Source organism: Melitaea cinxia, chromosome Z (genome assembly GCF_905220565.1).
Source record: "Melitaea cinxia chromosome Z, ilMelCinx1.1, whole genome shotgun sequence".
NCBI classification, from domain to species: Eukaryota; Metazoa; Arthropoda; class Insecta; order Lepidoptera; family Nymphalidae; genus Melitaea; species Melitaea cinxia.
Window position 1 is genome coordinate 13,817,796 of NC_059424.1, and position 12,697 is coordinate 13,830,492.

Sequence of the window (12,697 nt, forward strand, 5' to 3'; positions counted from 1 at the left end):
GCCTGGGCTTTTGGATCCTCGTGGATCGACTTGAAGTGATCAGTGCGCCTGCAACTAGTTTTATTGTACGCGTAGGACTAAAAAGTCCAGGTATAAGTCCAAAAGGACTTATACCTTGACAGAAAGGAACGCCTGTACCCATGTACTACTCCCCTCCGTGTTGCTCTATGTTGGAAAGCCATTTCAATATATCGACATCAAAATAATTTATGAACACGAAGTAAAAAAGAAAACGCTACTCTATTAGTCTTTGGTAGAAGTGTAGTGATTAATGATTTAAATTGTATACCTGTACCTACTAAAAATATATTATTTAATTTATTATACCCAAATAAGTATAAATCATTCATGAGCATTTAACGTTTTAAGGTATATTTTCTAAATAAAAAAGTAACAGGTACATTGCCACATGGAAAAATATCATCAGAAACGCGATAAAAAATAAACGACTCCGTTACCACTTGCCCGCAAAACTAGTTAATGGAGGTTTGGTCGGTAATGTCACGTTGAATTAATAACTAAATACTTATTTTGTTGTTGCAGTTTTATCTAGTCTGAAAACAACGACATAATTTGAAGAACGAAAAATGTTTACATAATTTATGTAACATATATCAGTGTAGTTAGTTAGTACATAGTTATCTAAAGTTAATGTTTACAAGTGTGCTTAATACAAAACCAAAACTATTATATCTTGATAAAAAAACAATAAGTATAGAAATTATTGTATATGATTCATAATATATTGGATATAATAATCCACGAAAAAATTAAGTAATACAGATTTTCTTTAAATTATTATTCTTTATAATTTTGAAGGTGAAATAAAACTAATATTAACACCATAAGGCACACTATTCTTCTATATGAACATATAAATATTAATTATTATACTAAAAAAAGAGGGAAGACTTATTATTATGTATGAGATAAATTGAGTTAAAAATGTATCATATTGCTTTCAGATTCTGCTGTGGTCTTACTGTTAAAAACTGCACAATGGGAAAAGAGTAAGAATTTTTCATTATGTTGAAATTGATTAAAGTTTTTGTTATTAGAGAAAATCTTAAAAAATTGTATTCTAAGATCAAAATATGTTAATGATTTGTAGGTACTATTCACATAAATTAACTGCAGAGTTATTCCAGTTACAGGTTTGAAATTATATATTTTTTCATTCACCAGGACCTAAAATAATAATAATAGTAATAATAATAATAGTAATAATAATGATAATACTCTTTATTGTACACCATTAAAAGAAACAACAACAAAATATATATATAAAATGTACAAAGGCAGTCTTATCGCTGAAACAGTGATCTCTTCCAGACAACCTTTGGGTATAGGACAAGAAATAGAAACTACAGTTTGGAAGTAAACAAATAATTGGTGTGCAAATCAGAATACACACCTACATATAGATAATATATTATAATAAACATACATAATACTTACATATATAAAATACATACATATATAAATACATAATAAATATATATTATATTATACAAAGATGATATAGGCGATCATGATGTGTTATAATTGAACTTTCAGATGTTACAATGTTTGGGGTGCATCAGAACTAGTGTGTATATTCTTATAAGACATGGGAAAACTTGTGGTTGTAGTAGTGGTTATGACAAATGTCTTTTATGCTAATAGTTTTTAAACCCTTGCTTGTGATAAATTTTTGTGTATACCATAAATATGTCCATGGTTTGGAAATTTGTTTAGTTGTTGTTTCTGGTGGATTATTGAGTGTACTTTTTTATATACAAGTTTCTTAGTTGACAATGCATTGGAATAGCGATCATAGCTCTGGCTGTTGCGCTGGCGGTCATGGGCCATATGTTTACTGTGTTCTTGGCGTTTGTGGTTAAGTGTTATGTTGTCGGACTTCTGATCCAATATATCAATTAAACCAGAGAAAAAATAAAAATTAGTATTGTATTTGTTTAATATTTTATGTGTATATAATAATTCATAACAACTACTATTACTACTGCTACTTACTAACAACCGCTCTGGTGTAGTGGTGTGCGCCGTGTATGCGCCTAAACATCCTGCTTTGAATGTATTTATGCTGTTACCATGTACACCGTGAATATATCTGCCAACCTGAAGTGAAGCAGCGTGTGCATCCTCCTCCTGCATGGAGAAAGAGGCCTATGCCTAGCTGTGGGATAGTATAGGCTCAATCTCAATTGTAGATAATTTATATTATAAATTAATAATTGTTCTGTAATATGTTGAAAGTGTAAAAATGCTGGGCGAACTGCGTATATTTTCTTTGTTTTCCGTTTTTTGCATTATTTTTAAAGGCTGAATAAAAAAGTGAGCTGGTATATTAAATTGATACAATTCAATCAAAATTAATATAAAATAACTGCCTAGAACTAGAACTGGTTCATTTTGTGGAATTTAGAAAAGCTATTTGAAATAATTTTATTAATTTCCATAAAGTTCCTTAGTTTAAAATTAATATTTAAACTATTTTATATCTGGACTATCATCTCTTTGTATGGAAATCATAAATCTTATAGCGATAATGTTTTTTCTAATAAAAATATTTTAATAGACAAAGATGACACTGTCACTTCTGATATTGCAATTTTTCACTATAAATATAATTTCTTCTATTTTCAATGATGAGTTTTTTTTGAACATTGGTAGTAGAGTAGGTGTTATGGAATTAAAATATCATTAATTTATAACAGTGTCAAGTAAAAGAATATATCATATATTATGAATTCAAAGTTTTCAATTACAATAATTATTCAGCTTGATAATAACTGTAAAAAAAAAAAGTTGTAGGTTCTTAACTTTTGAACTTAATAACTATTTTGAGTAAGGATTTCTTAGTAAATGTATAATTACAGAGAAGTGCAATGTTGTTTAAATAAAGATGAAGAAGGAGACATTATATCGCATGCTTTCGTAAGTACCTTTTTATATTTATTGTTACAGATCAAAGCTTGACTTAGAAAAATCCACAAATGGTGAAGCTCACGATGATGAAACTAAGAAAAAGAAAAAAAGTAAAAAGCACAAGAAGCGTAAGAGAACATCAGAGGAAAAAGAAGAAAAGGCTTACAAGAAGAAAAAGAAATCTAAGAAAGAAAAAGGTAAGAGTCCTAAAATAGAAAGTGAGACATCACTTTCAGATGTAGAAGATTTAATTAAAAAATCTAGACGATGTAAACCTGCAAAGAAGGAATCCTCTCTAGACACTCCTTTAATAGATTCCATGAAAACTTATAAACCAAAAAACGGTGACGCGCCTGTTGTTCAGTCGCGAAGTAGTAGTAGTAGAACTGCCCTACCACAGAAAATAAGCGAAACTTTGGAAATCTTATCATCAAATTCGGAAACCGAAAATTATCAAGAAGACTGTGCTAGCCCTGAATTAACGATAATTGAAGATGATCTTAATCTGGAAGAGTTAATGAAACAAAAAGAATTGTTACAAGCCCGCTTGGTTGCTTACAATTCTGATAAGAGTGATGATGACACTCGGAAAGAAAGTTCAAAGAATAAGGTTATTTGCATAAATGACGAGGAAATCAAGACTCCTATACGTAAGAAAGAAAAACGAGATCGTGACGTTGAAATAAAGAAAAGTAAATATATACAAAGCAAAGACCGATCATCGGAAAAAGATAAATTGAAATCTAAACGGAAAGAAGAAGATTTAAGAGAAATAATAAATAGGGAAAGTAGAAAAGAGATGGAAAAAAGATTAGAAGAAAAGGAACACCGCGAACGCAAGGAACGCGACCGTCGTAAACTTGAGGCAGAGAGAGACAGAGAGCGTGAACGTGAAAAGGAAAGGGACCGTGAAAAAGAACGACAACGTGAAAGGGAACGGGAAAGAGATAGGGAGAAGAAACGAGAAAGAGAACGCGAAAGAGAAAGGGATCGTGACAGAGATCGCGATAAAGATCACCGATCTTCAGAATTAAAGCGGAGAGAAAGAGACTTAGTTCGAAGCAGACGATCAAGAGATAAGTCAATTATGTCTCGCCGCGATAGAAGATATTCAGACCGTGATCGCAGATCTCGAGACCGAAGTAGAGATAGGCACAGACCACGGTCTCGCGAAAAGAATTTTAGATCCGAACAAAAGGCGAAGGGTAATGTAAGTATAGTTTCAGTTTTATTTACATTGCTAAAAATGAGACGTGCAAAAATTTCATAAAAATACGTTATTTTATTTAAATAATGATGTTGACGATGATGTATGTAGATACTTTATCATTACACTACATTTTGCAATATTTTTTCAAAAAGGGATTTAAAAATAATTCTATTTCAGAATTCATCAAATGAAGTCGCCCAAATAGTACCCAGCTCAAGTGATGAAGAGCTTGATATATCTATTAACACTGATGATGAGGAAGAATCTGACGAACAAATCATTGAAAGAAGAAGAAAACAAAGAGAACAGCTCTTAAAGGCATGTATTTATTAATACTAAATACAATCATTAACATGCTTCTAGCTTTTTTATTATTTTACCATAACCATTTGAGTCACTATATAACTCATTTTTATTAGCTATTTTATTATTTTGTTACTTTACTCAATATTTTTTGAATGTAAATGTAAAAAAGCATTAGTCTATCTTACTTTATAATGTTATCTCAAAATAATTTGCATGTAATGTCTTGTTGATGTGATAACCGCTCTGGCGCATTTGTGCGCGTGCCGTGTCGGCCGCGCCTAAAATATCGACGGTCGCGGTTCGATTTCCGCCCGAAGTGGATATTTGCGTTTATACAAATATTTATTTCTGGTCTGGTTGGTAGTCCTTGTGAATCTCCCCACCGTGCCTCGGAGAGCACGTTAAGCTGTATGTTCTGGTTGTTATTATGTACACCTGATAGCGATCGTTACTCATAGTAGAGAATATATCCGCTAATCCGCGTTGGAGCAGCGTGTTGGATTAAGCTCTGATCCTTCTCTTACACGGGGAAAGAGGTCTATGCCCAGCAATGGGATATTACAGGCTAAAGCGAAAGCATTTTGTTGTGGGAATCTTTCTTTTGAAAGATGTATAGCTGTCATTGAGTTTTGTTTGCTGTTTAAAGATGTCTTAAACAAATTTTAAATAATTGTTTTTCTCTTTGTTATATGTGTAAGAATTTGTTAGTAGGAGTTTTTGTTACTTAGATTTATAGTAGGTCTTTACCTATGAAATTGCCATTTTTGATAAAATATGTTAACACACTTTTTTTTCTATATTTTTTATTTTTATTATTCAAAGTAATTACCCAAGGAATCAATGCATTTTTGCCAAGGTAACTTATTTATGCATTTCTTGAAAAACTCTGCTGGATGAGAGGCGACAAACTCTTTAAAGGCATTTTGTACTGCCTCTCGGGTATTGAACCAACCCAAGCTTTTGTAACTTGGAGATCGTCTGCTGTGCAGTATGAGGTCGCGCGTTGTCGTGCAGGAGCAGTGGAACCGAGTGATTGACCAAAGCTGGTTGGAGACGTGCGAGCTTCCCCATTATTGTGTCTAGTTCTTTACGCTTCTTCTTACGAGCTTCTTTGGTAAGAAGCCGTGATGAATTACAGCGGCGCTAGACCACCAAACAGTTACTATCACTTTCTTAGGGGTCATTTTTCGTTTAGGGCATTGTTTAGGTACTGAACCAGGATCTAACCAACTAGCTGAGCGCTTGCGATTGTCGAATAGAATCTATTTTTCGTCACAAGTAACAATGTGATTCAATATGCCTTCGTTTGTGTGTCTGTTGAGCAGTGCAAGGCACATCTCGACGCGTATTTCGCGCTGGCGTTCATTCAATTCGGGAGGCACCCATTTGTCGAGCTTTTTACCTTGCCGATTTGACGCAAATGGACCAATATTGTTTTAGTGCTAACTTCGAAAGCTGCTGCTAATTCAGCTGTAGTTTGAGAATTATCAGCCTCCACAATCGGCTTTAATTCGTCATCACGTGGTTCATTTCTTAGGTCAAAATTTTCGGAACGAAAGCGAGCAAACCAATAACGGGTGGTACGATCGTTAGTAGTGTTCGCACCGTAAACGTCGTTGATGTTGCGTGCGCTTCTGCCGCTTTGCTACCACGATGGAACTCATAATCCATAATCACTCGAATTTTTAACATATCCATGATGACGAACAACACGCTAACCATTAAACAAATGACTAATTAGAAAAGAATACTATATTTAAAAAAAAAATAATTTGAAATTCGAGTTTTAAGCGAATTTTTTTTTTAGTTTTGTAATAGCCAGTACGACGAAATGGCAATTTCATAGGTAAAGACCTAATATAATTTTAATAATAGTTTGATAAAAGTAATTATTTCTTAGATGAAACTGTTCTTTACCATGCTGTAGCAACTTTTAAATAAAACAACACTCGGCAAATAAATGTACTTTTGTAAAATTTATATTAGTATGTTTTGTAAGTTGTCGTGATAAATAAAAACATCTATATTTTTTTGCAGAGACTAGGGTGTAATAATAGCAGTAATTCAAATACAGAACATAACAACACTACGACTCAATCTAATAAAGTTGAGTCTGCAACACCCGAAATTAAAATATCCAAGGACATTACTACTGCACAAGTACAGTCAAAAACCGATTCAAAGGCCGAAAAGAATACTATAAAAAATTCAGAAAATGAATATAAAGCTGCAACCAATATCGATAAAACACATAGAGCAAATGAATGGGACATGTTTGCAGATCAGGATAACTTTGATAGTGTAGATGTAAGTTATATACAGCTAATTGAGTATTTTTATTTTTATTGTAGTCAGATCTTTTATATGCTTGGCATTTTCTTGGCGCTTTCTTGTTATAAAACTTTTGATGGATTATATGATCTTATGATTTTTTTTTAAAAAATGGCAAGTTTAAATTATCATTTCAAATCCATTTCCAAATATCTGTGAATTGACATAAGATTCTCTTTATAGTTTATGTACGTATGTGTTTATAATGTGAATAAATAATTTCTTTTTTATTAAAAACTAAAATTTACAGACACCAACTACTGGAAAACCTCGACGTAAAAATGCTCTAGAAAATCCATCCCTTACTGACAATTGGGATGATGCTGAAGGCTATTATAGGTAATATACATATTGTGGGTTGTTGTTCATGTCATTCAATTATTAAGGCCATACAGCTTTATGTTGGTTTGTAAAAAAAGTCTGATTTTACCATCAGGTCACTTGATGTAAATCATTTGTTTATGTACATTACTAATTAGTTTCTAAAATAATATTTATTGATACAGGGTTCGAATTGGTGAAACTTTAGATAACAGATACACTGTGTATGGTTATACGGGTCAAGGTGTGTTTTCAAATGTAGTTCGTGCTCGTGACCAAGCTCGAGGAAATTCGGATGTTGCTGTTAAAATTATTCGAAACAATGAGATTATGTAAGTTACTCTTTTAACTGACTGGTAAAGGAAGATATTCTTAACTATACTATTTTTTTTGTATTGTACTTATATATTTATTATTATTTATGCTCTTAAAATGTCAGATTTTAGTAAATTATTTAATAACGCTTATCAATATTGTATGATAGATAGATGGTAAAAAACGGGAATTATTAAAGCCTATTTGTATTGGTCTGTGGTAATAATGTTCATTTATATAAAAAAATTCTAACTATTTAAATTTTTAGGCATAAAACGGGATTAAGAGAATTAGAAATTTTGAAAAGGTTGAATGATGCAGATCCTGAAGACAAATTTCATTGTTTGCGACTTTTCCGCCACTTTTTCCATAAGAGACATCTTTGTATGGTCATGGAACCACTATCAATGAATTTAAGAGAAGTTCTAAAAAAATATGGAAAAAATAGTGGCATACATATTAAAGCTGTTAGGAGTTACACACAACAAATGTTGTTAGCTTTAAAACTATTGAAAAAAACTGGAATTTTACATGCTGGTATGTAAATTATATATTTTTAAGTAAATATTCATTTTTGTATGTTTGATAACAAAGAAGTATCACCCAACATTAATCTTTATTTCAGATATAAAACCTGATAATATATTGGTTAATGATAGTAAATTAATGCTAAAACTATGTGATTTTGGTGCAGCATCACATGTATCAGATAATGAAATTACACCATACCTCGTATCAAGGTTTTATAGAGCTCCAGAAATTATTCTTGGTGTGTCATATGACTATGGTATTGACATGTGGTCAACTGCATGTACTATTTATGAATTATCAACAGGAAAAATTATGTTCAGTGGCAAATCTAATAATGAAATGTTAAAATATTTCATGGACCTAAAGGGGAAAATACCAAATAAGATTATTAAAAAAGGTCATTTCAAGGATCAACATTTTGATGCTAATTGTAACTTTTTGTACCATGAACTTGATAAGATTACAGAAAGGGTGAGTTATTTTTATATTATCTACAAGTAAACCTAGTGGAAGAATTTGATTTTCAAACACTTAACGGAATAAGATTTTATGATATAAATAACAATAACAATTCATGTAAATTTCGACTTTGTGTATATTGTATGTATACATATCAGTCATCACGCAGTTCTAATCTTCCTATATTTCATTTAACTAGGTAGTATATTTTGAATTGATACTTAATTTTACTTAATCATGTGAAATTAAGCAAATTATTAATTAAATGGTTATTGTTGCAGGAAAAAATTGTTATAATGTCAAGTATAAAGCCCACACGGGACTTACAAACAGAATTAGCTCCTCCACATCACCGTTTGCCAGCTCCAGAGGCTAAAAAAATAACACAACTAAAGGACTTACTAGAAAGGATGATTATGCTGGATCCAGCTAAACGAGCGTCTGTAAATCATTGTTTGGCTCATCCCTTTATTCAAGAAAAAATTTAATTTTCTTTTATACATTGTCTACAAAAAAAAATGAATTGTTATAATATATGAGTAAATATATATACATTTTTTTAACATAAATTGGTCCACTTTCAGTGTCTAAATTATTTTTATAGATGACATATACCAAATTATGAAATTACTAATAGACTACATCATAAAAAAAAGAAACTTAAAATAACAAAGGTTGTAACGCGAATCTGCCATGTACTAAGATGTAGAATGATTTTAATGTACATATGAACATGAAATTTTAATTTGTAATACTTTACGATTGGGTTAAGATCGGAACGTAAATGTACTCATTTTATCCTAAATGTTATTTTATAAGCTTGTCAATGTTTATGGTACATAAGTAATTCTGATAAATATACTACAGTTTAATATGTTTTTGTTTTATTGCTTAGTCATAACATCCATTGCTTTTTCTTTCAAATTCGGTTAATCATGTATTTAAACTAGTGGTTGCCCAGTAGTCGACATTCGACCATAATTTATAATTTTAAATTATAAGTTTGAACATTATTAAGGTTCTGTTGTCAAAGACTATACTTCTATAATAATAAAGATAATTGTAACGTAAAACACTATCTTAAGTTCTAGCCACGTTTATGTTATTTATGTATGTCGTCACATACATACACTATGTTAGTCAAGTTTAATGTATATTCTATTTTTTTGGAATAGTCTTAAATAGTAAACAAGTATGGCCTACTTCCGACCACAGACAATAGAGTAATATTGTAAGTATAGTAAAGTGACACAAAGAGCAAATGAATGAACAATATTAATAAGCCATAGACGATTAAACCAATCAATTAATCAAGCCATAGACGAAAGTAAAATTCATTTTATGTTCAAATATTTAACGCTAACATATTGCTAAAATTGTTTCAAAACCTATATAATAATAATATATTGAATATTTTTGCTAAGAATTAGTAGAGGTACAGAATTACGAAAAAATAAATAAAATAAATATTAATCGAGCACCGAGCATAAAAGGCAACAAATTTATATTTTGTTATGTTAAAAAGACGCCAAAAATAAAATTTACAGCAAAATAGGGCCGCCTGTGTCTAGAAATAAAAGTCGACCCCATTAGTTTTTGTTTGACGCGACGGGCGCTTTGCCGGCCGAAGCTGATTACTTAACATTGGACATGGAAAGATTTCGGAAGTGGAAACTAAAATTAATATCCCTAAAAATCTTGGTACCGTTGTAAAAGATTTAAATAGTTTAACTAATAAAATATACTCTGACATTCACAGTGGCGTAGCGTGGTTGTCGGCCGCCCGGGGCGGAAGAAAATTTTGCCGCCCCCGTAGGTAGGTTTAGGTATTTCAATTTAAAGTATACTAAAACTTACTTAGCTGAGTGGCTACGACATATAGAATTTAGCCACCCCATTTCATCCCGTGGGTGTCGTAAGAGGCGACTAAGGGATAGAAAAGTTCCAATAATAATAATGATAAAGCTTTATTTAATTCCATGCAAAATTCATCAATCCTTATCTCAATTTGCCCAAATCAAAATTTCAATCAATTAAATAACAATACAAAATGATTAATAGTACTTATTAGATTTTATTAGATTAGTGATCATTATTAAGTCATACTATTTAATGTAAAATAAATAAATTAATCTAATATATAAAATTCTCGTGTCGCGGTGTTTGTAGTTAAACTCCTCCGAAACGGCTAGACCGATTCTCATGAAATTTTGTGTGCATATTGGGTAGGTCTGAGAATCGAACAACATCTATTTTTCATCCCCCTAAATGTTAGGGGTAGTCCACCCCTAATTTTTTATTTTATTTTATTTTTAGATAAATTATTTATATTTTTATTTTTTTATGATACAACATTAAAAAATACATACAACCCTAAATTTTCAACCTTCTACGATCAACCCCTATATTTTATTTGTTAATTATAAACTTTAATTTTTTTTGGCGGGATTTTTATATTTATTTTGTCATGACTTAGAATTAAAAAAAATTTATTACTCTTAACTTTCAACCTTTCTACGATCAAGCCTTATTTTTCCATCGCAATTTTTATTTTTTATTATTTTTTATAATTTCCTTTAATTGTGATTTTTTTTCTCAATTCAATTTGATCTCCTGCCTTCGCCGGTCGATAGCTATCAATCGATCAGTTATCCCCGCTAGATGTCTACATTACGTTGTCACCTCTCATCCAGCAAACATCACGGAGTAGGGATGAGAATAAAGCCGGTCTCCTGTCTTACTCACTATACTGTTTTCGGCCATTGTTTTTTTTTTGGTTTTATTTGTGTACCGATCGTAGTAGTGACTGTTATACGTATTATTTTGATTTTTCTGTGCACTAACTAAAGCATACTTTCATTGTCTACAACGCTTTCGTTTATAAGTAAATCCCCGCACACTTATATTATAGTAGATAGTTTATTGGCAAAACAACGTTTGCCGGGTCAGCTAGTTAATAATATGAAATAGTAAAGTTCCAATACCACTGTGGAACTAGCGAAGCCGACCGATGGTGGTATAGCCATCCTACAGCTAGCTTTTTAAATACACAACCGAAGACGAGCAGCAGCGTCTTCGGTGCGACAAAGCTAGCCCTGCGGTCACCAACCCGCCTGCCCAGCGTAGTGACTATGGGCAAAAACCCTCATGAGTTCGCGGTAGAATTTTAGGTCCTCAGTTCTCGGTAGCCCCACTATTCCCGGCTACAGCAGCGGCCGCGGTAACGGTGGGGTGGAGGGTGCTAAGGATCACCGGGATACGGGAGACTGCCACTCAAAACTACAGGTACTACGTACCGGTTACGTATAATGGAGGCATGTTACGGCTGGACCACAACCTTTCCGAACTGGAAGTAAAACCGAGTCTTAAACTTAAGTGAAGCATACTGGGGTTGTCTGAAGTTTGAAGAGAGGGCGAAGACACGATGATCCTGGACTCAGGGGACTTGTTCTGCTTCCGTGAAGGTGATGAGCTTTCCCAAGGTGGCGTCGATTTTCTGGTCCACAAGACTCTCACTAACAACGTTGTGGAAGTCAGCAATGTGTCGACCCGGGTAGCGCACCTTGTACTTAAACTCACTGACAGGTACTCCCTAGAAGTGATACAGCTCTATGCGCTGACCTCAGCACAATCTGACAATGAAGTCGAAGCCTTGTATGACGATATTACTAGGGCCATGCATGGGACTACTTCGGCCTTCTACAACGTTGTTATGGGAGCCTTCAACGCTAAAGTGGGATACAAGACCGCGACGAATCGAGGATCGGACCACGCGGGTAGGGGCTCAGGAATTGCAGGGGGCAGATGCTCGTCAACTACTACGAGTCAGAGGGGCTCTTCTTGATGAATTCATTTTTTTGAGAAGAAGCCCCAAAGGTGGTGTACATGGCAAAGCCCCAACACTATGACGAGGAACGAGATAGATTCATCATAGCGGATAAAAGGCATATATTCAGAGATGTATCCTTGGTTAATTGGTTTAACACTGGCAGTAACCACCGGCTATTGCGGAGCACCTCCGAAAAGAGCGAGCCCGCTTAGTGAAATCTACTCTCCGACGTACGCTGCCATGTGGCTCCGAGCAGTTTCAATGGGAACTCCAAAACCGTTTCGATTCGGAAACTACTGGCAACGTGGAAGAGATGACCGACAACATGGTGAAGACGGTGTGTACACTAAGTCGTAGGCACTTTCCGCCGACGAAGTCAACAAAGCAGTCCAACTCTCTTCCGAAGCCTTGGATCTAATGTGGCGGAGGCGCGAGTTGCTCACTGCTCAAGCAGCTTCGCCAGA

The 12,697-nt window shown here is 33.3% G+C and overlaps 1 protein-coding gene and 1 pseudogene across 1 annotated transcript; both read left to right on the forward strand.

Annotated features, from left to right (window-relative positions):
* Positions 1-241: 241 nt before the first annotated feature.
* Positions 242-9,278, forward strand: LOC123668828 (serine/threonine-protein kinase prp4). Its single transcript, XM_045602521.1, has 10 exons — positions 242-495; positions 966-1,010; positions 2,971-4,141; positions 4,319-4,459; positions 6,485-6,754; positions 7,029-7,117; positions 7,285-7,431; positions 7,683-7,951; positions 8,040-8,416; positions 8,686-9,278. Exons 2-10 carry the CDS (start codon positions 1,000-1,002, stop codon positions 8,890-8,892), a joined length of 2,682 nt encoding a protein of 893 aa, XP_045458477.1. The 5' UTR covers positions 242-495; positions 966-999; the 3' UTR covers positions 8,893-9,278.
* A 320-nt stretch (positions 9,279-9,598) lies between these two features.
* LOC123668829 lies at positions 9,599-12,445 on the forward strand (annotated as a pseudogene).
* The last annotated feature ends 252 nt before the right edge of the window (positions 12,446-12,697 follow it).